General features: G+C 49.3%; 1 protein-coding gene across 8 annotated transcripts in view; it reads right to left on the bottom strand.

Moving 5' to 3' along the window:
- Positions 1–24,856, bottom strand: part of aatkb (apoptosis-associated tyrosine kinase b) — a 332,408-nt gene that overhangs the window by 60,812 nt on the left and 246,740 nt on the right. For 6 of the 8 annotated variants that reach the window (XM_038776388.1, XM_038776389.1, XM_038776391.1 and 3 more), the window contains 2 exons: positions 14,224–14,303; positions 1,867–1,985 (listed from right to left, as the gene is read on the bottom strand). In XM_038776388.1, coding sequence (XP_038632316.1) covers positions 1,867–1,985; positions 14,224–14,303 — 199 coding nt within the window. Of the gene's footprint in view, positions 1–1,866; positions 1,986–14,223; positions 14,304–14,388; positions 14,549–14,617; positions 14,739–24,856 lie in introns of those variants that run through there. The other 2 variants (XM_038776394.1, XM_038776393.1) reach the window with 2 other exon arrangements.

Here is a 24,856-nt window from a genome sequence, read left to right as displayed (position 1 = left end):
TGGGGGGGGGGGGGCACTCTGCTCCCCGCTACTCTCCCCACCCCGGCAGATGCACCACCAGCCATCGGCACAGCTGGCAGCCCACTGTTGCGGCTTTGGAAACACTTCTTACTTCCTCTCACTCCCTCAGTAGCCACATTCCCGTTTCTAATACCACAAGCTCTTAAAATCTGACCAATCTTGTGCCCTCCTCTAACCTTTGCAAATTTGCGCCGTGTTCCTTTCAGTTTGGTACAATCCTTAAATTTGGCCACGGCTGATGCTTCTCAAAGCATCTTCCTTCCTCACTGCAATCAATCTTTGCTGAGAGGGGAGCCATCTCAGTCCTCTTCATCAGGTTGTATCTCCGGCTTATCAATGTTCAACCTCCTCTGGAAAACAGGTACAGGAGGACGCCATTGTACCCCATTCACCTGATCCACGATTCAATTAAATCACGGGAGATCTGAGGCCAATATTTTCCAGCTACTCCCACTGGTGGGAACTTCCTGTCCTGCCGACAGTGACCCCCACCCACCCCCCTCCGTGGGGCCAGGGTAAGAGAGAGAGACAGAAATAATTACGGAATTCTATTATCATTTGTCGTGTTTCCCAACATTATCACTGAATGGTACAGTTCTAACATTGACCTCATCTCTCCTTGTTCTGGACCCGCTCACCAGATGAAACAGTTTCTCTTTAACTACCCCACTGAATCCTTTCATCATTTTCCTCACCTCAGTCAGATCACCTCTTAATCTACCCTTCATAGGCCAGACTTGCAAGTGAAGAATCACAGATTGTCCGAGGTTCTACTGAATGCTCATCACTCCCAGCAAAGGTCTGGGAGAGGGGAGAAACCTGACAGACAATGCAGGACACATCCTAGGAGCCACAATCATGGATCCTCCGGCAATTTGATCCTTCCAAACCAGCCTTCCCTCCCTCCCTCCAAAAGCAGGGAATGCCGAGCTGAAACACTCGTCAGGGAGGGGTGATCACTGAAGGTAATATGTTCTATTTGGGAATCTATTCTTGTGTCAACTAGAACAAAATTATGACATGAAGGTTGTTGTATTTAATTGGAAACCAGCGCAAAGTCCAGACCATCTAGGTTTTGTGATAGCTACCATCTAGAAGGACAAAGGCAGCATATACATGGGAACACCACCACCTGGAAATTCACCTCCAAGTCACTCACCATCCTGACCTGGAAATATATCGGCCGCTCCTTCACCATCGCTGGGTCAAAATCCTGGAACTCCATTCCTAACAGCACTGTGGGTGTACCTACACCATATGGACTGCAGCGGTTCAAGAAGGCAGCCCACCACCACCTTCTGAAGGGCAACTAGGGATGGGCAATAAATGCTGGCCCAGCCAGGGATGTCCACATCCCGTAAATGAATTTAAAAAAATAAGGTAATGCAAATTGTTGATGGAAACGTAACCAGGAGCTCGAATGGCTGTCGGCTGTGATCTTGAAAGTCAACCATCTTTGAGTTGAGCTGTGTGGACCAGGAAGATTTCACCTTTGACTTCCAGGGCTGTGCTGAGTTCGCTGAATTCATTGAGGACTGAGGTAAGGAGACATTCGGAGCTCGTGCCCCGAGCAAATGAACCCCAATTCACTAACCAGCAATCCCTGCTGGAAAAGTTGGCATAGGGCATTCAGGTGAGAACAGGTTTAGGTGTGATGCACACTGCAGTCAAAGGGCCGGCCGAAGTTCACTGACGGCGTAGGTGAATGGCGTCTTCTCCTTTGCTTGTGTTAAGAGGAGGCGCCTGTGGTAATCCAGATAAAGGGTCAATGCCTTCAGAAGAGGAGAGCCAGGGATGTGGGAATGGTATGGATGGATTTGGAGGTGACCATCTTGTCTGACTCACCTGTGTGGCTGGGCTTCCTCCAGGAATCGCATCTGATCCTGAATACTGGCCCCGGCTTTTAACTCTTTCACTACCACCTGGCAACAATTCAGGTTGATGTTCACTTCACCGAGAAACACCTGAGGCGGGTTCAAAAACAAAAGTACATACACACAATTTAAGAGAAAGGTTTCAGAAAAGTAAAATGATAGCTTCCAGTGTCACTCCGTGTTCCCAAAATGTTTTTCAGCTTCTAAAATCCTTCCCATTTATGCTCACTAATTAAAACACCATTCTGGAAAGATGTGTTTAATTTTAATGAGATGGTATACATGATGGATGTGTACTTTAAAGAGCTTGTTGAGCCCTTATTTGATTAAATGCCTGTTCTCCTCAGGATGCATCGACACTGTCATTAGAATTGAGCTATTGGATTGAGTGGCAAATCGATTGAGATTAGTGAACAGCAACTCAGTAGCTTGGTGCTCCAAATGGTCAGTGGTTAGCACTGTTGGCTCACAGCACCAGGGTCCCAGGTTCGATTCCCGCCTTGGATCACTGCCTGTGCGGAGTTTGCACATTCTCCCCGTGTCTGGGTGGGTTTCCTCCGGGTGCTCCGGTTTCCTCCCACAAGTCCCGAAAGACGTGCTGTTAGGTGAATTGGACATTCTGAATTCTCCCTCCGTGTACCCGAACAGGCGCCGGAATGTGGCGACTAGGGGATTTTCACAGTAACTTCATTGCAGTGTTAATGTCATCCTACTTGTGACAATAAAGATTATGATAATTATAGACTCCAGGTTTCAAGACTCGAAAACGGCCTCAGTTTTGATCAGCGATCGCCTTTACTTTGCAACATTTTGGGGCTAAATTGCACAGTGTGATTTTAATGACACATATCTTCATAAGCCATTCCTCTGCCCTCTGTATTTCATAGAATTTACAGTGCAGAAGGAGGCCATTCGGCCCATCGAGTCTGCACCGGCTCTTGGAAAGAGCACCCTACCCAAGGTCCGCACCTCCACCCAATCCCCATAACCCAGTAACCCCACCCAACACTAAGGGCAAGTTTGGACACTAAGGGCAATTTATCATGACCAATCCATCTAACCTGCACATCTTTGTGACTGGGATGAAACCGGAGCACCAGGAGGAAACCCACGCACACACGGGGAGGATGTGCAGACTCCGCACAGACAGTGACCCAAGCCGGAATCGAATCTGGGACCCTGGAGCTGTGAAGCGATTGTGCTATCCACAATGCTACCGTGCTGCCCTTTAACAAGGACTTTAGCCCATATAAGGTGAATAGTATTCTGAATACTGTCAGAGTGTCTACTTAACGATCATTCACCAGAAGCAAGAAAGAACTTCTGTGACACCAATATTCGGCAAGACGAATTTAATTGGGAAATATATTTTGATTTGACAGATGGTTCACGATGATACAAGCAGGATTAAGCCAAGGATAAATAAATCAAAGAGTAAAGCTGTTGCTTTAATGTTTTTCACATTTATTTAGAAAATGCTTGGTTACTTTTTTTGAAATTGTTCAGTATTCCAAATAATTCTTCAGAGACTTAAAAGTAATTCCCATTAAAAAGCAATATTAAAAGGCTGTGTTTTGCATGGGTAGGAGGACAGAGAAACAAGCTCCTGGTTTCTGAGAGTGCTGTAATGGAGCTCTGGCCAGAAGACAAACTCATATAAGGACTAGAGAAACACAATGTTGCCTCTCATTCAAGCTGTTCAGCGGAGATTTCCAGGAATCCAGAATTGCTTCCAACACAATATCCATTACACAAGACCTCTGGTGTCTGAACAGGGCAAACAACCTAAATGGCCTTCAACCAATCAGACTGGTGTATTTTCACTGAGGCACGCAGACTGCAAACCAGGAAATATAACCCAGAAAATATGAATTACATGTAAATGTTGTGGGGAAAGCAAAATAAAGATTGGGAAATAGGCAAGCAAGGGAGGGAAAGGGAAAAAGTGAGGGGAAAATGCATTAAGTTGTGAACAAAATCTGGATTGTTCATATTTATTCTGAGAGAATGAAACCCCATACTTGTAAACATAATTTTTCTGGGCCAGAGGGATTATTCAGGAATTATCACCTATTATACTGTTAGATTATTTACTTCTAAATGTTTGAAGTCTACCTTTTACCAGCTGTCTCTTGTTTGGAACTTGTGGGTAAGTATCTAAGTTCAGCATGGCAGCATAGTGGTTAGCACAGTTGCTTCACAGCTCCAGGGTCCCAGGTTCGATTCCCGGCTTGGGTCACTGTCTGTGCGGAGTCTGCACGTTCTCGCCGTGTCTGCGTGGGTTTCCTCCGGGTGCCCCGGTTTCCTCCCACAGTCCAAAGATGTGCGGGTTAGGTGGTTTGGCCATGCTAAATTGCCCTTCGTGTACAAAAAATGTTAAGTGGGGGCTACTGGGTTACGGGGATAGGGTAGATACATGGGCTTCAGTAAGGTGCACTTTGTAAGGGTTGGTGCAGGCTCGATGGGCCGAATGGCCTCCTTCTGCACTGTAACTTCTATGATTCACACCATTGAAGTTATTACAAAGCAGATCCTATTAGTGATGTTTAACTGCTATGATCCTTGACTAGACCCCATGTTATTGGTTAGGGATCAATAACATTTTGTTAAAAGTAGACAAAGTTTGAGATTCAAAACATTTATTCAGTGAATAAAGCCTCAGGATTCCATGGGTTGTGAACAAGTCAAAATAAACTTTACCATACAAGATCAGAAAGATAAAACAATTTACAAATGTATCTTATACTCTGACATTCATACTCTGTCATTCAGGATTAATACGAGGTGCAGGCGAATTAACAGGAAAAATGTAGTTGAACACACCACACTGCACAATAAATAGCAAATGAGATCAAGACAGATTCCATGGATTTTTCAACAACCCACCCAGGCATCAGTAACTCTAAGAGGCAGTCAATCTCGCTGGAACCCTTTCTCTCTCACTGGGAATTTCAGTCTTCTCCTTTGAAGATCAAACCTGGGAATTCTCTCCAAAGATCTAACTCAGACGGCTTCAACGGGGTTTCAATCTCATCTCCCGAGATTCTGTTGCCTTGGATTCCTGAATCTGCACTCAAACGCCAACTCAAAAACACAGCTTCAACTTCCGAGCAGAACATTGCTGCCCCATAGAGATACCTTCACTCCAACGGCCAGCAGCATGGAGCCACCAATCGTCTGCTGTCTTCTTGGATCTTTAGGGTTCCTTGAGGCCTTCTCACTTAAAGTCTGATAAGTGCTCTCTTCCTACATGGAAACTTTTTCTCATCTCCTCTCTCTTTAAATTAACTCGGACCTCTTCCTGTTATCTGGGACACTTTAGACCTTTTCCTGTCCTCTCTACCTTTGGGACGTCTCCCTATTCCCTCTCCCTCTCTCCTGCCTGGGGCACTTGTCTTCAAAGGCACTCCCCTCCTGGTCACATGAGCTGGGTTTTCGTGCTGCATTATCTTTCTGAGCAGGCACGTTGGATCTGTCCTTGGCCCAATGAACTAAAAATTCTTCCTAATATCTACATCAGGATGCCAGGCTTTTTTGTGATGAATGTAAGAAATTGGTATAAATATTGTATTTTATTTCTGTTGCAGCAATATTTTTCAATGCCCGGGTTCATGTGTAAATATACCTGTTGCAGTAATATTATTAAAGAAGCTAGGTTAAGGTTTCCTGACAATGGCTGCAGAAGATTAAATTAAGATCCTGTAAAAGTGAGATCATTATTCACTCCAACGATGTATGAGTTCACAAAGATATGCTGAATGGAATTTTGCCATGATTGCTGGAGATTCCCTGGGGAGTTGATCATTTGAGATGTTGTATTTAGATACAGTTCAGCAGGGCAGGGGATCTGAGTGGGATAAAGTTGCTGTAATTAATGGGGCGAGTCTGGTGTGTTGTCGGCAGTTTAGCTTTTAGTTTTGCTGGGAGCTTGGAACTGAGCAGTAGCTCTTGCAAAGGTTGTCAGGTTAAGCAGTGGTCTGACACAGATACGGTTCTGCAGGCTGTTTCCTGACCGGATCTCTTTTTCTTCGAGCAGTATTTCCAAGATATCTCTATTCAAGTGTTCAGCAAATAACCCTGGGTGGGATTCTCCGGTCCTGAGACTAAGTTTTGACGCCAGGGCGGAATTCATGAACGTCCACGTCCAATACTGGCGCCAAACCTGGACCGATTCAACAACTTTTGAGGGGCTAGCACCGACGTCATATGGAACACAATTGATTCCAATGAGAAACGGTGCGGGATTCGCCGGGTCCGCGATTGACACTCGGGAGGCTGACAAGCTGCAGCCACATTTACACATTACACTCCCCCCACACACACTCATCCCAGCCAACAAGGTGGCACTGGTTGTGCTGGAGAGCACCCATCCCACTGATGGGCCGGGGCTGGGGCCAGAGGGCACCTAGGGGTGCGTCCTGGGGGGGACACCCATTTGATCTGACCCGAATTTCACAGTGGGTACTCAGCGGTGTGCGCAGCTGCATGGCTGCTTTGTAGGCCACGGCAATGCTGCTCCATGTCCGTCCACACCGACCTCACAGCCCACCTCCTGGCCACCCCTGCTATTCCCCCCGGCCCTGGCAGAAGCCCCCCCCCCTCCCCCACCAGCGGCACGACTATCAGCAAACTATGGTGATGTTGGACACTTTATATACCCCCCTCTCTCTCCCTCATCAGTGATGACGCCGGTTTCTAGATTTTTAAAAGCACACGCGAACCTCGCCGTCAGGAATTCGGTCCATCAGAGCTGGAGAATTGTTGAGGCCGGTGAGAATACCGGGTCGGGCCCACTAATGATATGCAAACGGTGTTTACTGTACGTCCGTCCTGGAATGCAGGCGGCACAGAATTGCGACTTGGCCTGAAATCGGCAACCACCTGATTTTGGGGTCGGAACCTATTCTCCGGCCAATCGTGTTACGCAATTCCGGCGCTGCTGACGGGGAATCCCGCCCCCCTGTGTTTGCTAAATATATTTACAAGTGCCTTTTGAAATGTAATGGGTTTTGCTTGATTGGAGACAGAGAAGGTATCAGTTAGAAGTTAACATGTTTCCCTTTTATTGTTAAGAATTGTTTAACTGTTAATTATACGCCAATCTCTGTGATGTTAATGTACTTAACCCTGTGTTAAGGATAAAGTTTGTTTTAATATAACATAACCCTTTTGTTAGTGGAATTACTCCTGGAGAAAAGTATCCTTCCCTCACAGTTTTACAAATTTTAAAAAAGTGTTTGAGGTTCTTGCCCAGCGTCCTAACAAGTGTTGGAGTCTAGCCCCAAATGGCACGCTAATGCATGGGTGCAGTGTCATCTGCGAATATGTTAGTGTTTCAACTACCTGTTGTTGGCTTACCACATGTCGGCAATATCTGCTGTCAATGCACTGCAGACACATTGAACCAATGGCTTCCTTGTGTGCTGAACATTTTCTATGTGCAACATATCTGCCATATGATATACCACACATGTGCAATATCAGCTAGGGGCATATCCCTTAGAACATAGAACACACGGTAGCACAAGTGGATAGCACTGTGGCTTCACAGCGACAAGGTCCCAGGTTCGATTCCCTGCTGGGTCACTGTCTGTGCGGAGTCTGCACGTTCTTCCCATGTCTGGGTGGGTTTCCTCCGGGTGCTCCGGTTTCCTCCCACAGTCCAAAGACGTGCAGGTTAGGTGGATTGGCCATGATAAATTGCCCTTAGTGACCAAAAAGTTTAGGAGGGGTTACAGGGATAGGGTGGAAGTGAGGGCTTAAGTGGGTCGGTGCAGACTCGATGGGCCGAATGGCCTCCTTCTGCACTGTCTGTTCTAAAAAAAAAGAACACACAGTGCAGAAGGAGGCCACCCGGCCCATCGAGTCTGCGCCGACCCACCCAAGCCCTCACTTCCGCCCCATTCCCGCAACCCAACAACCCCCCCCTCCCAACCTCTTTGGCAATTTGTCATGGCCAATCCACCTAACCTCCACATCCCACCCCCCCCTACAGAGCCCCCCCCCCCCCCCCCCTCCCCACAACAGGGTAGTTCTGGGGCAGGTGAGTGGTGAACCTGTGGAATTCACTCCCACAGAATGTAATTGAGGTGAAAAAATGGTGTAATTTCAGGAAGGAATTAGATATCGCTCTTGGGGCTGAAGGGATATGGGGAGAAGGCGGGATCAGGGTATTGAACTGGATCAGCCATGATCATAATGAATGGCGGAGCAGGCTCGAAGGGCTGAATGGCTTCCTCCTGCTTCTATCTTTGATGTATGTTTCTGTGGACCCTGGGTCGCTGCATTACCAGTCCGGCGACAATACCACTATACCCCTGCCTCCCTCCTGTGTAACTTTGTGTGAATTTGCCGATTGCCCGAGGAACCTGGCTTTCTAAACTGGAATGTCTCACCATCTGTGAGCTGAGGAAAATATTCAGACCCCATAAAGGTTGGCGACTTTAAAATCTCTGCTGTTTGCTTGACCCAAAATGTAGCAGCCCTTCCCACCTGCCTGCTCCCTGGACACACATGGGGTGAAATACGTCAGAAACCACAGACCATCCCCTTTGACAGCATAAACTTGGCATATTACTGAAAATATTCACTGTAACTACTTCATTTAATTCAACGCATTAGTCCTGCACGGCATCCTGTTGCAGCTCTGCATCAGAGGATTGTGGGCGAGGGGTTGTTGGGACAGGGGTGGGAGGATAGATCTGTTATGTTATGCACTCTGGGATAGCACAGGCTGCAACTCGATGAAGCTTTGACCAAAAGATACTCCAGACTTTGAAGTAAGTTCAATGTGATTTATTGAACCATTAGCACAGTTCTCTATGAGTTTGACTCTCCTGCTAACCTTGCTATAGTAACTCGGTCTAACTAACCAGTCTGCTCTAAGCCATGCGGTGGGTGTGATGCTTCTGATCTGCCCCTGTCCTACTCTCCAAGTGTCGCCTGTGGAAAGAGACAGAGCATGTGTGCCCTGTCCTTATATATGGGTTGTGTAATAGCCCCTTGTGGTGGTGTCACCTCTGGGTGTCTTGCCTACCCATTGGTCGTGTCCTATTCTACGTGTTCATTAGCTGTATGTCTGCATGTCATGACGTCTCCGATGCTCCCTCTAGTGTTTGCTTAGTCGTGGTGTATTCACATTAACCCCTTGTGTATTTCCACAGATGCCTATCACCACAAGATCAGTCCAAGAAATCCAACTCAATCATTTTCTTTTTCTTTTTCGTGGGACGTCAGTGTCGCAGGTAAGCCTGGCATTTATTGACCATCCCTAATTTCCCTTGGGAAGTTTGTGCCACCTTTTCAAAGCCACAGCAGTCCATGCGGTCCAGATGCCCCCACAGTGCTGTTAGTAAAGGAGTTATGAAAATTTGACCCAGTAACTGGGACAATATTTTTCCAAATCAGTGGAATTTACAGATGGCGGTGGTCTCATGTGCTTGCTGTCCTTATTTTTCTCGCTATATTATACTATATATCTCTGGCTGTACCTATTGAACATCACAAACTTACTAAAATGTGTCCCACAGATATTCGAGTAAAGAACTTGCCTGTCATTAAAAGTTGATAATATAACAGTATTCACAGAATACTTTCGGGTATGGCAAAGAGTGAATGCAAACTCTTAGGTTTGACCTACAGTGCATTTGGAATGAGGGTTCAAACAAGAAACTGCATACTCTCGCAGTTCAACAAGGAGACTAATCATCAGGCCTGCAGATAACACAACCCATTGTTCAAACTGAATTGAAATATGCCAAGTGAACAAACATTACCGAAAGATCTGCCCAGTCCCAACGTGCAGCCATTAACCCTACGCTGAACTTGTGTACTCAAAATTCAGTCAGCTATTGCTCTGCTGCACGATTCTTAAATTTAAATTTAAGTCATAAGTTGCCCAATTTTCTGAGTTTGGCGCAAACAATTCATTTAACAACAACTAGCATTAATGCGGCACCTTTAGCACAGTACTGTGACCTAAACAGGAGCAATTATCAAAGGAGATTTGACACTGAGCCATATAAGATGGCATTGGGAGGTATGACCACGTGCAGGTCGGTGGTCAAAGAGTTTTAAGGAATGTGTTAATCACAGAATCATAGAATTTACAGTGCAGAAGGGGGCCATTTGGCCCATTGAGTCTGCACTGGCCCTTGGGAAGAGCACTCTACTTAAGCCCACGTCTCCACCCTATCCCCGTAACCGCACCTAACCATTTTGGACACTAAGGGCAATTTATCATGGCCAATCCACCTAACCTGCACATCTTTGGACTGTGGGAGGAAACCGGAGCACCCGGAGGAAACCCACGTAGACACGGGGAGACCGTGGAGACTCCGCATAGTAACCCAAGCCGGGAATAGAACCTGGGACACTGGAGCTGTGAAGCAACTGTGCTAACCACTGTGCTACCGTGCTGCCCTAAAGGTAGAGATAAGAGGAGAGGAATGTCAGGGCTTCGGGCCTTGGTAGCTGAAGACACAAAGTAAAGATAGTCCCAGAGGACTAGAGGCTGCTTTCCGCTTTGAGGGGGAGAGCTGACTGGTGGTGATTTAACCTGAGGATCACCACACCTCAGGCAGGGGGCAGGATTGAGAAGGCGGGGGCCTTCATGCATGTTAGATTCTGAAACTATGGGTTACATTTTCCCCTGTAAGCACATGATTATTTATCTTTCTGTACTATAGATCTAACAAACCCTAATGGAAGTGACAGGTGAAGGCCAATTGTATTGCAAAGTTTCCATTCAACCCAACACTTTAGTATCAAAACCAGGAAAGAATATTCCAAAGATCCACTGGTAATGTTGCTGCTTCAACACATCTGGAGCATTTCAACTGGACATGTAATCGAAGCAAATCCTGAATACTTTCAAGCAGCTGCACATTGGAAAAGTTAGCAAAGCTTTGCACAATCGAGGTTCTGTAAAATCACATAGAGTGCCAAGGTGGTGGGAATGAAACAGAAGCGCTTGATGGGGTTTTGGAGGAGGGGGTGGGGGTTGGGGGGAAGGAGCTAAACTAGAATGTTGGCTTGATCAGATTGCCACTGATGATCCTGGGCTAACTTAAGGCAGTCCCATACAACTCAAAATCAATAATCTGACAGCTGATAAGCTCTTAATATGTACAGGATAGACATTATTAATGTGGACAGCATGGACGTGGATGGTTAAAATAAGTGACCTTTTTTTTTGCTTCGAGTACCCAATTATTTTTTTCCAATTAAGGGGCAGGAGGGGGTCAGGATAGAGCTGCCAATCTTATCAGGCTTCTAAAAATAAAGATACGTGGCAGTATCTCCCCAGATCCACCAACTCATTCCGTCCATGCTCTGTTTTCAGTATAACACCTTGGGTGGTATTTTCCTGCCCCCTCTCCCCCTAATGCGCCGTGTATTCCGACAGTGGAGGCGTCAATATTGGTCGACAATGGGATCGTCTGGGCCCGCCGATGTCTCCGTCATTTTGCTTGCCGGGGGGGGGGGGGGGGGGGGGGGGGGGGGGGTCACCTTCGGCGATCCCACCGGCAGGAAAGGCCAGAAGAGCCCACCCCTTTTTTTCCCCGATAAACCCAATGGGGAAAGTCACCTCTCACATCCCTGCCACACCAGGAGAACCAAACATAGGGCAGAATTCTCCGACCCCCCGCAGGGTCGGGGAATCGCCAGGGTCCGGCGTAAATCCCGCCCCCGCCGTGGCCGGAATTCTCCGCCACCCTGGAATCGGTGGGGGCGGGAATCGTGCCCCGCTGGTCGGCGGGCCCCTGCGCTGATTCTCCGGCTCGCGATGGGCCGAAGTCCCGCCGCTGTCAGGCCTCTCCCGCCGACGTGGTTTAATCCACCTCTGTGCTGGCGGGAGCAGGCGGCGTGAGCGGGCCCCGGGGGGCGCGCGGGGCGATCGGACCCCGGGTGGTGCCCCCACAGTGGCCTGGCCCGCGATCAGGGCCCACCGATCGGCGGGCAGGCCAGTGCCGTGGTGGCACTCTTTTTCTTCCGCCGCCGCCACGGCCTCCACCATGGCGGAGGCGGAAGAGACGCCCTCCACCGCGCATGCGCCGGTGGTGACGTCAGCGGCCGCTGACGCTCCGGCGCATACGCGGACACACGCCGACCGACGAAGGCCTTTCGGCCAGCCTCTTCGCCGGCTGGCATGGCGCAAAAGGCCATTGGCGCCAGTCGGCGGAGTAGGAGCCACTCCAGCGCGGACCTAGCCCCTAAAGGTGCGGAGAATTCCGCACCTTTGGGGAGGCCCGACGCCGGAGTGGTTGGCGCCGCTCTGCTACGCCGGGACCCCCCGCCCCGCCGGGTAGGGGAGAATTTCGCCCATGATTCCTGACATCTCCTTAATGAGGACTGAAAAACTACTGAACAGCAGTTTGCATTTTGGGCAAAGTTTTGCAACCTTATTTGGACATGGGAGCAAATCTCCAATTCATGCTAAAAGCAAAAAAATACTTTTGCTGCCAACATAACAGCGAAACACTGAAAATCTGGAATTTAAAAAAGCTGAACCTGCTGGAAATACTTAGTGGGTCTGGCAGCTTCTGTGGAGAAACACAGAGGGTATGATTTAACCACCTCATCGCACCTGATTGCATGAGGCGACGAGGCCATTGAATCACACAAGAGGCCACTCATGAGATTCGCCATGTTCGAAATCTCTCGTGGGATTAAACAAAATCTCCCGTGACATCGCGATCTGGATCCCAACCACGCTGGGCGGGATCCATATCAACATAGTTAGGTTCAATTAAATATGTGTGCGCAGTATTCACCCGGGGCCCGGGAACTAACAGACAGCCTGGGAGACCTCGCTAGGGCGGGTTTAGCACTGATTTCCACAAACCTGGATCAGGCGTAACGGCACCTCGAGGGTGGGAGGGGGTCTCCCAGGCCGAGAGACCCCTGGATGGTCGTGCTCCGGACAGGGTTGTATATCTGCACTCCTGCTGACACCTGGGTGCCTTGGCACTGCCAGGGCACCTGGGTGGCATTGCCAGGCTGTCAGGGGCACTGCCCATGTGGCAGGCAGGCAGTGCCAAGGTGCACAGGGGTCAGATTGACCGTGCCAGAGATCAAGCTTAGGGGTGCCTTGCCCTTAAGAGGTGGGCTGGAGGGGTGGCTCGAGGACCCTGGAAGAAGTAAGATGGGTACAATCGGGGGAGGTCTGGAGACCGGGTTGGGGTGGCGATAGGGTGGTGCCCCGATCCACGAGTACTCTTCCTGCACTGGCGAGCTGGGTTCTTCAGTGCAGGAAATGACCCAGCGCAGCCTTGGTGCAGCGTTCCGTGCTGAGGCCCAAAAAACCCAAAGTGCTGTTAAATAACGGTATCATTCCCAGCACTGCGGGCGCTGATAAACATCCCGGTAAATGTGCCCAAAACAGGACTCTGCTTCTGTCCTGTTAAATCGCGCCCCGACTTAACGTTTTGGGTCTGTGAACGTCCATCAAACTCCGGAGGCCTGGTGAAAGGTCACAGACCCATGAGGCTGAATCTGTTTCTCTCTCCACAGAAGCTGCTGGACCTGCTGAGTATTTCCAGCACCTTCAGTTTTTAACACTTGCCATGACCACCTCTCGGCCTCAATCAGCTGTATAATTACATCGACGTATTTCTCAACTTCGCCATCTGAGGAAAATGTCACCTCGTGAACTTAATCAAAATGCCAATTTCACTGCTGGATTTGGAGGAAAAAAAATGCCTTTTGAACGAAGTGATTTACCCGTCACATTATTTGGTCCCGGCTGGTGCTTTTAAAAGCCAACGGAGGGAATGTTGATACTCGATGCCTTTCTACCCCCCCCCCCCCCCCCCCCCCCCCAGGCTTTGTAAGTATGAAAGACAACTTTGGAAGCTGTACCAGCCTCCCCGAACAGGCGCCGGAATGTGGCGACTAGGGGCTTTTCCCAGTAATTTCATTTGAAGCCTACTCGTGACAATAAGCGATTTTCATTTCACAAGGACGCCAGGATCAGTACTGCAGCAGGGCGTTAGAGTTAATATTTATTGACAATCTATCCAAAGTGGACGACACCTGACGCTTTCTGGGATACACAAGTCAAAGGTCAGCCATCCATTAGACACTCCGACATCGGACTAAATCAGACACTGATTTGCGGCACCCTTCACCGAGATTAAACCAGGCTCCAATCACTCTGAGATGCGTTTCCTGTCTTTCTAATTTGACACCAATGTACATAGATATCTGAGCTGGCATTTTCAAGGCCTTCTGTTGGGTACATGAGGCGGGGAGGCGGGGGGGGGGGGGGGGGGGGGGGGTGGTTGGATTGAACAGCGGCAACTTTAAAAAGAAGAAATCTACTGACCTTTCCAAACCAAGTGCTGCCAGCCTCCTTTAGGTAGAGGAGGCTTTGACGGCCCAAATCGGCCTGCTGAAAGAATTGCCCTGCGAACAATATACAAACAAGATTATCACTGGCGTTTCCACCTCCTCCTGCTCTTCATCAGTAATCCTTCCCCAAGTCACGCACCGAGCCTGTGAAGCTGGACTGCAGGAGATTACGGAATATTTTCCGGCGTAACGCACAAAATAAAGGGCCGCTCTTAGCCTCGCTGCCTTGTGAACTGAACGGCCCCTTGACAGGTGAAGTGGAAGCCAATCTTGGACGGCATTCAGCAGAAACCAGAAACTGTGCACTTCAGAGGGAGAGAGAGAGAGAGAGAGAGAGAGAGAGAAACAAATAAAAAGCTGCCGCTCACTCCAGCCTCAGAGCCAAGGTAAACAAGTTGTTTACTGGGAAAAGATGTGACCCCTGTGGTAGCTTTCCTCCTTGCTCTGGCATTCTCCACCCCTGCAAATTACTGAGTGCAAGGATTGCGAGCACATGCTGACTGACTTGCTGGAAGAAATAAATTCTTTGTCAGTAACTTGCGTAGCTGTGGTGGCTTGGCTGGCTGGAGAACATAAAACAATTCCCACATTCCAGTAACATCAGACAGCTCTGAATGAATAAAGATACGTTTGCATAATTTTCAAAATCAGCAGAACATGCTGAACATTCTCCTCCCACTGCTCACAGTTTAGCAGGGATTGAATAACCAAGTATAGAGAAGTGGACTCCCATTAAGATTAACATGGTGAAGTGGAGGAAACCTCAGATATTCCCATTGTACAAAGACAAATATTCACATCTGCATCGATTCATTGCACAATATATACATGCAAATACTCACACGCATGGGCATGCACATGTACACATACATTAGACTAGAGATTATGTTGAGGGTGTTAATGTCTACTCATTTCTATGATGCACTAAAATAAAATTACATTGGTTCTTTTTGAAAGATTTATTTTTAGCTATAAGGTGAATCCTTAGGGCAGCACGGTAGCAGAGCACAATTGCTTCACAGCTCCAGGGTCCCTGGTTCGATACCCAGCTTGGGTCACTGTCTGTGCGGACTCTGCACGTTCTCCCCCTGTATGCGTGGGTTTCCTCCGGGGTGCTCCGGTTTCCTCCCACAGTCCAAAGATGTGGTGGTTAGGTGGATTGGCCATGATAAATTGCCCGTAGTGACCAAAATTGCCCTTACTGTTGGGTGGGGTTACTGAGTTATGGGGATAGGGTGGAAATGTGGGATGGGTAGGGTGCTCTTTCCAAGAGCCGGTGCAGACTCGATGAGCCGAATGCCCTTCTTCTGCACTGTAAATTCTATGATTCTCTGACCTTTAGAGTGGAGTTGCTACAATTAGTGTTACCCCCAAATCCCCCCACCCAATCAAGACTGGAAGATCCACCTGTGTATGTGTATGTGTGTGCGTGAGCGAGGAGTCCACTTGGGGAACCTGCACAGGACATACAGAGTGGGAATGATTAACTACCCCATGGACCTTGCAGAAAACAAGCTCCCCCGATAAGGGACCGGGGACCTCTAAACATTGTCTGGCGATGTATAAATAAATTGCAGCAAGGCACAGACTGAGGAAGACTGAGGGAGCTACTGGAGCTGTACATAATGGTAGTTGTAAAATAAAGTCAGTTTTTTGTTTCTACAAAACTCGGGCTCTTTTTGGCCTTATAAAGTGGCGATGAGGATAAAAACTGGATCGCTATCGACACTGCTGAGCCCCCCCCCCCTCCCCACCAAGGTCCTGCTCGGTGTGGGGGTCCATGGAGAATGGGTGCTGTTTGGGGGCCTGTACCCCAGCTGGGAGTCCATGGCTTCAAGCCAGGAGCAGAGGAGAATCTCAGAGATATAATTTGGATGAGGGATGGAGAGTGTGGGGCGGCAAGAGGCACATTGAAAGAAAAAAGGTTGCAAAGAAACTGGAAATGGCTCCCAGCTCAAACCAAAAAAAACGTAAAGATTTAGGGAACAGAGTAAGCACGGTAGCACAGTGGTTAGCATTGTCATTTCACAGCTCCAGGGTCACAGGTTCGATTCCCGGCTTGGGTCACTGTCTGTGCGGAGTCTGCACGTTCTCCCCGTGTGTGCGTGGGTTTCCTCCGGGTGCTCTGGGTTCCTCCCACAGTCCAAAGATGTGCAGGTTAGGTGGATTGGCCATGATAAATTGCCCTTAGTGTCCAAATGGGTTGGGTGGGGTTGCTGGGTTACGGGTATGGGGCGGAGTTCTGGGCTTAAATGGGGTGCTCTTTCCAAGGGCCGGTGCAGGCTCGATGGGCCAAATGGCCTCCTTCTGCATTGTAAATTCTATGTTCTATGTCAGACTGGCACCTGCTCACGGGAGGTCCCCTACTCTTCTTTGCTATAGTGCCATCCAATCTTTAACATCCATCTGTAAGGGAAGACGGGTCCTCAGTTTAACATCCCTATTTGAAAGATGGCACGTCTGGCAGTGCAGCACTCCCTGAGTACTGGCACTAGTGTGCCCACCTAGCTTTTGTGTTTGTTTTGCTGGAGTGGGGAGAGAGCTGCCCACTGTGTCCCGGCCGACACATCACCGTCAATTTGAATTCTGCAATGCCCAGGTAATTAAATAAAAACTCAACCCAGTTTCAGGGCAGTGACCCTTAAAGCTTGTCTCGGTTCCCAGGGTGGAGTCTGTGCACCATCTCCACTTTCTCAACCAAACAGGAAGCTTTTAAATCTTCAACCTCCGCCTGCTGAGGTCACGTTTGCAATGTCGAACCATCGACAAGCGGCAACTGCTCACGACACCAGTGAAACATCCGTCACCCTTTCTCACCTCTGTTTGGCATTCGGACAAATAGTTCTCACGTGAGCAAGTGTCACGTACAGCAAGAGCGGGAAGGTAATTACAGAAGAGAAATTAGAATAAATATCACAGATTGCATCTCAAACAAACCAGTGTCGATTTGAGTCCCGTAACTGATATTCCCATAACGCACTTTGTGTAAAACCTCACAATTAGTGTAATGTGAAGTGCAGTGGTCAAGCCTCATTAAATGCAGTTAGCTTAACCGATGCTATTTAGATAATGCTTTCTTTTGATGCGATTTTATTTTGATCGTGAGGGTGCCAACAGCATTGTTGGTCCAAAATCTAGCACATAACAAGACTATGCAGAAGGAGAAAACCTGGGCACTTTTTACAGCGGGTTCTCAAATTCAACTAAGGCCGCTGTGCTGAAATCCTCCCTTCACTGCCAAATGTAAGGGTCCAATGTGAATTTTGCTTTGGCAGCCTTAGATCCTGTGTGCCCATCACTGCCAATATTTCAGTACAGACTGGCTTCAAATCGGCCGTTTCGTTCCGAGAGGCTGCTGTGGAAAATGAGATTGGGGGAGTAAAACGTAAACACTAACACATCTTGGCTGAGACCATCTTTCCGCATGGTCTGTCAAGTGTGGCTACTAAGACCACCATTAGTTTCCTCTCCGAGAACAACACTCCCAGCCTATATGTCCAAGGTTCCCGTCTGCCCTTGTGTGCAAAACTCCAAATCGGGGTTATTGCCTCTTCTGCAGTCAGGCAGAGGTTTGGCGAGAGGGCCGTTCAGAATTGGTCCCCTTGCATCATCGCAGAGGGCACTGGTGACAAAGAAGACAAAGTTCAGGTGCTGGCACCTGATCTCCTGACCCATGTGGGGGACTGAGGGTGGCGTTGAGGGAGGGGTGACAGGGGTCACTGGCGAGCAGCGGTTGGAGGCAGCTTGCAGTTTAACTTGCAGCCAGGAGTGGGCACCGTATCTCCTTCGAGCTACATGTTCATTTAAGTTTGACATTTTTAAAATTCATCACTTTGGCGGCAATCTTCAGCAGTCCCTGAAAGGCAAACCTAGCTGCTTTCTACCTGGGAAACCTGACCATTTGCTCACAGGCGTTATAGGGTGTTGATGTGCCATCAATTGCACGAGAGACGAGTTGCTTTACAAAAGTTAGGCTTTAATAAACTAGAACTTAGCCCTGCGGTTGTCTACAACAAAATGGACGACCGCCGGGCGTTTGACTATTTATACCTCGGCAAGGAGGCGTGGTTAACTCAGCCTCTCGACCAATCGGTCGAGAGGCACATGACCGACCAGGGCCAATGGTAAGCCTGTGTTCTGCCCCCATGGCAGACAGGTATGCAAATCATATCACCACAGGTGTTCTAAACAACATGGCATGAAGTAAAATAAGCAAAACACCGCACTCGCTGGAATGTGAATCAAATAGAGAAAGCTGGAAAAATGCAGCAGGTCTGGTAGCATCTTTAGGGAGCGGAAATAGAGTTAATGTTTCAAGCCCATTTGGCTCTTCATCAGAACTAAAGAGATATGTTGGATATTATACTGTAGTTGGGAGAGATTGCAACAGGATGCAGTAAACTTCAGAACAAGAGAGATGTGTGTGGATGTGTGGGGCGAGGAGCGGGGGGGGGCGGGGCGGGGGGGGCGCGGAGCGGGTGGAAGGGAGGGTTTGCATCAAGACAATAAATGCATGGGATATTAAAAAAGGGGTCAAAATGGAGCAGAAAGGCCACAGTCTAAAGCAGATGAACTTAATGTTGAGTCCTGTGGGCTATAACATGCCGAATCGGAAGGTAAGGTGCTGCTCCTCCAGTTTGTGTTGGGCCTCACTGGAACATTGCAGCAGGCCAAGGACGGACATGTGGGCATGAGAGCAGGATGCTGAGTTAAATTGACAAGTGACCTGAAGGTGGGGGTCATGCTTGCGGACGGAGCCAGGCTATCCCACATAGAGGAGACCTCATTGGGAGCCACGAATGCAGTAGAGTAAATTGCAGGAGGTGCAAGTGCAACCTCAAAAGAGTGAAAGGGGCTTTGGATGGTGGTGGGGGGGGGGGGGGGGGGGGGGGGTAAAGGGGCAGCTGTTGCACTGTCTGCAATTGCAGGGGAAGGTGCCGTGGGAAGGGGGCGTTGGGGGAGTGGGCCAGGGTGTCATGGAGGGAGCAGGCCTTGCAGAGTGCTGACAGAGGGGGTGAGGGGCAGACGTGTTTAGTGGTCACATTGTGCTGGAGTTGGCGGAAATGGCAGAGGATGATCCTCTGGACACAGAATGACGTGGAGTGTGCAGCTGGCATGGAATCAGCACACCGCATTTCAGTAGGCGTCACAGCTAGATTTTCCCAATCCCATGTCAGATCTGTCTTAGCCCCTCTTCCCATGACCTTCGCATCTTTTCAATTTCTTCCATGACACTTCTTTCAATTGTCGCATTGCTTAACATCATTTCAGTCATTTAACCATCTGTTTGCATTCTGCCTGCATCTGCCCGTGTGCGCCCGTGGGCGTATGCCTACTTGCCTGCTCATGTCGACGCACACGTGGCTTTTCATATGCATGTGCTCATGCTTGTGTCTGAGAATGTGTATGTGTGCCTGTGTGTGGGAGGGGGGGGGGGGGGGGGTTACTCCCTCCTTCCCTGCATTTATCACCTTTATCAATGCTTAACATTTGTCGTTTTTGCCAATTCTAATGAAGCGTCAGCAGAAACTCACTGTTCTCTCCACAGATGCCGATTCCACCTGCTCAGTTGGAGCAGAATTCTCACCCCGTCCCAGGCTGCCCCAGTAAGTGGCTGCGAAGGTCGATGGACGTTCAGCTGTGGCCCATGGATGGGGGTCGGCCCTCAGCTCTGCCTGGTGTCTGGGAGCCCATAAGACTGGGAGTAAGGAGCCAACGTTACGTGGGTGTTACAGTGGCCACGGCCATGGACAGAGCATTCATGTTGCAGCCTGTCAGGCTGTGAATCAGCTTGTAAATCCTTGCAGTAGCTCACACTGATCCCTCCAAGGAGGATGGTGAAAATACAAAACAAGGACCTATGCAGTGTTCAACAAAGAGCTATTGTGTGTCACTCTTTGACAGAAGAATTAACAGACTACAACATTATAGTTTTAAAAGCTTTAATTTCCAAAGCATACATTACTTCAACTCTCTGTAATGCAAGTGGATCAAAATGCATTAAAATGCACACCTTTCAGCAAAATTGATTGCCGTTTATTTCTTACTTTATGAATTATGAGGCCTTGATAGGTTAAGAATTGGTTGCTTGCTTTCTCTTTTCCTTTCACTGATAAATAAAGAATGTTTAGTTGTTCAGTGACAAAGTACAAATGCGTACACAGTTAACAGTGGGAGGTTTAAAAAGAATCAAATGAGGTGAAAGACCAAGGTTTGAAACGCAGGCAGCGAGAATCTTTACCTGTCCTTGTATCGCATCTTTAAGACATACCTATGGATTTCACAGTCAAGGCATTGCTTTTGAACTTGCTGTTGTTGCGTGGGCAACTTTTGCCCAAATCTGCACGCAGAATAAATCCATCAAATTAAATACCCGAAGGGGAAAGTTTTGTGGGGCCACGAGGAACGAAAACGGGTGTGGGACCACGGGCTAGCCAACAGAGAGAGGCACGCCGGGCTGAAAGGCCTCTTTCTGTCCTGTATCATTCTGAAGTATCAGAGGTCTAGTGATGCCAGACTTTCAATTGAAAAGGTCCGTTAGTTGGCAGGAGGAAGGAAAAGACTGAGGGAGGTAAGGAGTTGGAATAAAATATTCGAAGTAAACAGTGTTTTGTTTCCAATGCAGGTACTGCAAACCTGGAACTGAGCTGGAGCACGAGAGGAAAAACTCAGAGGAGCGATAATCGCAGTGGCATTGATTAAACGGAGATAGATCCGGCAGGAAAAACAAAAGACAGCTCTCCTCACACCAATTAATAATTCATCTCCTGACTTGTCATTGTCTTTGATGTAATATATCAAAGTTCCTTCTTTGCCGCTTCTACAATGTGTGAAACATCACCCTCGCTGTTTCAGGGTGAGAGGACTGTGCAAACAGATCGAAAATATAAATAGATCTGACAGGAACAAACAAGACAAGTGAAGTAGAAAATTTTGAAATTGTGTGATTTACACAGACACAGTTATGGTGGAGATAAATGACTTCCAAAGCTCTACTTGTGACACTAATAAAGATTATTATTATTGATTAAAAAACTTACCTGTACAACTCCGCAGATGGGCTCCACAGATATAATGATGGCCCCAGGGTCTGTTGGTGTATTTGAAACTTCTTTATTTAATTTTTTAAAAGTCATCTTTATCGTCACAAGTAGGCTCACATTAACACCGCAATGAAGTTACTGTGAAAAGCCACTAGTCGCCACACTCCGGCGCCTGTTCGGGTTCACAGAGGGAGAATTCAGATTGTCCAATTCACTTAACGGCACGTCTTTCGGGACTTGTGGGAGGAAACCGGAGGAAACCCACGCAGACACGGGGAGAACGTGCAGACTCCACACAGACAGTGATCCAAGCCGGGAATCGAACCTGGGACCCTGGCGCTGTGAAGCAACAGTGCTGCCGTGTCGCCTTAAGCTTTATTGACCAGGAACTGTTCCAGAGTGGAGACCATGGGGCCCCTGCAGACGGGATTAAGGGTTCTGGACTGAGCTCTTTACTAAGTGAGTCAATATGCCTGCCAAGCATAGGAGCAACTTCTTTTTTTAATTTTTGTGCTTGTTAAGCTTTGGATCTTTCCATTTCAGGTATTCAGGGGCAGCAGGAGGGCCACAGCACAACCCACACAAAATAAAATTGCTTCTACTCTGTGGTGATATGATTTGCATAGCTGTCTGCCATTGGGGCAGAACACCGGCTTACCATTGGCCCTGGTCGGTCATGTGCCTCTCGACCGATTGGTTGAGACCAGTCATGTGACAGCTCTCCGATTGGTTGAGAGGCTGAATTAACCATGCCTCCTTACCAAGATATAAATAGTCGAAACGCCCGGTGGTCGTCCATTTTATTGTAGACAACCGCAGGGCTAAGTTCTAGCTTATTAAAGCCTAACTTTTGTAAAGCAGCTCGTCTCTCGTGCAATTGATGGCTCATCATACTGAGGACAATGTGCCTCGGCTTGAAGCAAGAACAGCAGCCACCACACAGCCCCAGTGTGACAATCCCCAGCACCGGGGTGAGATTCCTAATTAGTGCCAAATCAGGGCTCGATAAAAAGTACCCGAGCTCATTCCAGATAGGTCTACAGCCAGAGGCCTAGGATGGGATTTTCCAGTTTTCCCACCCGGATTTTATGGCAGGCACGGCACATTGCGGCGAGAGCCAAAAGTCAGTTGCCCTCCAGGGTCGAAGTGATGTCAGGTAGGGTCGTCCCCGCCCAGCATGGCGGCTTGACATTCCCGCCAGAGGTCGGAGTGAAACCGTTTTATATCCCGTGAATGGGATGCAGACGAACTGGGATCGTACCCCCACCCAAATCATCCGTGCTGCCAGCGGGGCTTCACGCCGTTTCAGAACATGGCGGACAAACCTCTGCGCTGGCCTGGAGGAGGCCCTGGGGCAGCCTGCGGAGGTCAGGATGGGGGCCTCCACCCGGGTCACTACGTGCAGCAGGGGGAGTGGAGGGCCAACCTCTCACTGCAGTAACTCCCGGGGGTGGGAACTTCCAAGCTGCAGGTGGGTGGCTGCTGGAGGTGGTGATGGACGGGGAGGGGATTAGATGGGGAGGAAGAGGAATGAAGAGGCGGGGCAGGTGTGGAGGCTTAGGAGGAGCCAGGAGAGGTTGGGAGTGGTAAGAGAATGAGAGTAAGGGGGTGTGCAGGTTAAACAGGCACGGGGAGGGAGGGAGACGGGAAAGGCATTTAGGGGGTTTGGGGGGTCTGAAGTGTTAACTGATGGGTTTTGGGGTGCCTATTGAGGGAATTGTTGACAGGAACAGGTGGTGAGATTTAAAGGGGGCAGTGAGTCCCCTCAATGCCTAACGTCCTCCCCTCGCACCCACAAACACCACCTGAGCTCTGTGTGTGCAAGGATCAGGGAACCACAGAGGCCTCTCCACCTACAGAGACGACGGACTGCAGTGGGGCTGTGAGGCATCACTTTGACATATTGAGTAGCTTTATGGTTTGGGCCATACGGATGGTGGTCTTGCCACTGATGCCTGTGTCTCATGTTCCACTCAGTGAGCTGAGTGCGAGTGGCTGAAGGTTCACTCACCCTGGCAGAGCAGGTGAGATCATTCATGCGTTTGCGGCATTGCAGGGCATCCTCTGGTCAAGGCCCTGGACACTGACTACCCTGGAGACTTCCTCCCACGCAGGGTTGGAGGTGGCCCAGCCTCCTCCTCCTATTCTTTGGGCAAAGCATGGCCCTCCTGGCCCCCACTGCATGGAGAAGGACCACCAAGGACATGTCACTGAATCAGGGGACCGATTCCTGTGGTTGGTGGGCCACCTCCTCCTTCAATGAAGGTTAAGTGCAATGTCAAGGTGTCTTTTTAAAATGGCGCCCCGATATGAAGGCAGGTTGCGCACCATTCAACCTGTCCCACTGCAAAAACGCGGGCAAACCCTTTTTTTTCACCTTCTCCCCGACCCACAGACTGACCTCGCCCCCCGTCCCCCGGACCCATAGACTGACCTCTCTCTCCACACCCCCCCCCCCCCCCCCCAACCTGTCCCAGACCCACAGACTGACCTCTCTCTCTCACTCTCTCATCTCCCCCCCCCGGACCCACAGACTGACCTCGCCCCCCCCCCCCCCCCCCGGACCCATAGACTGACCTCTCTCTCTCTCCACCCCCCCCCCCCCCCCCCAACCTGCCCCAGACCCACAGACTGACCTCTCTCTCTCTCGCTCATCCCCCCCCCCCCCGACCCACAGACTGACCTCCCCCCCCCCCCCCCCCCCCGGACCCATAGACTGACCTCTCTCTCCACCCCCCCCCCTCCCCCCCCCGGACCCACAGGCTGACCTCTCTCTCTCTCTCTCATCCCCCCCCCCCCCCCCCCGCCCCGGGACCCTCAGACTGACCTCTCTCTCGCTCCCCCCCCCCCCCTCGGACCCACAGACTGACCTCTCCCCCCCCGGACCCACAGAATGACGTGGGCAAACCCTTGACTGCATACTTAACTGGCCTCCCTGGTGGAAAATACCCCCAATTTTCTCAGCCTCTGTGAAAGGTGCTCTGTACTCAGTGAGCACCGTGATCCACGATAGTGACATCCCTGCGAATCTTTCCTCAAGGGAACTGCTGGCATTCTGAAATCTCACTGGCCGAAGATTGAGGAATGGCCGGCTGAGGAACTCTATGGTACGCCAACCCGCTGCGCTGTTACAAAAGGCCTCAAACCTACAGTGTGCAACGGATGAATAATGGATCACACTGGGCTCCGGACAAAAGCAAAGTACGTTCGCTCCCTGTTTCATACTGTGGGTCGCGTTGCAGCAGGTGGCTCTGATTAGTGCTAGATTTTGCCACTGATGCGCCAATCATCATTCATCAAAGTCTGTGTCCTCCACAGCAAAGCTCATTAAAAACTGCTGGATCTGTCCCGAGCAGTGATGGGCAACCGAGGCGAGTGATTGGGCCGCATGAGTGTCCCTCCTTCATCTCAGTGGGCCGTAAGATTGAAATCGGGGCTTATTCACCAACCGTGACACCATGAATAAGATTAACACACGCTGAATGTTTCATAACGAGTTAGAGAAAATCCTTAATCATTTACATATTAATGGAACGGTCAACAACTTCAAATGGCCAAAACTAA

The sequence above is a fragment of the Scyliorhinus canicula genome, chromosome 18 (assembly GCF_902713615.1).
Source record: "Scyliorhinus canicula chromosome 18, sScyCan1.1, whole genome shotgun sequence".
In the NCBI taxonomy this organism is placed as follows: domain Eukaryota; kingdom Metazoa; phylum Chordata; class Chondrichthyes; order Carcharhiniformes; family Scyliorhinidae; genus Scyliorhinus; species Scyliorhinus canicula.
The sequence above is the reverse complement of the archived record's forward strand: the minus strand, read 5'-3'. Positions and strand labels throughout refer to the sequence as shown.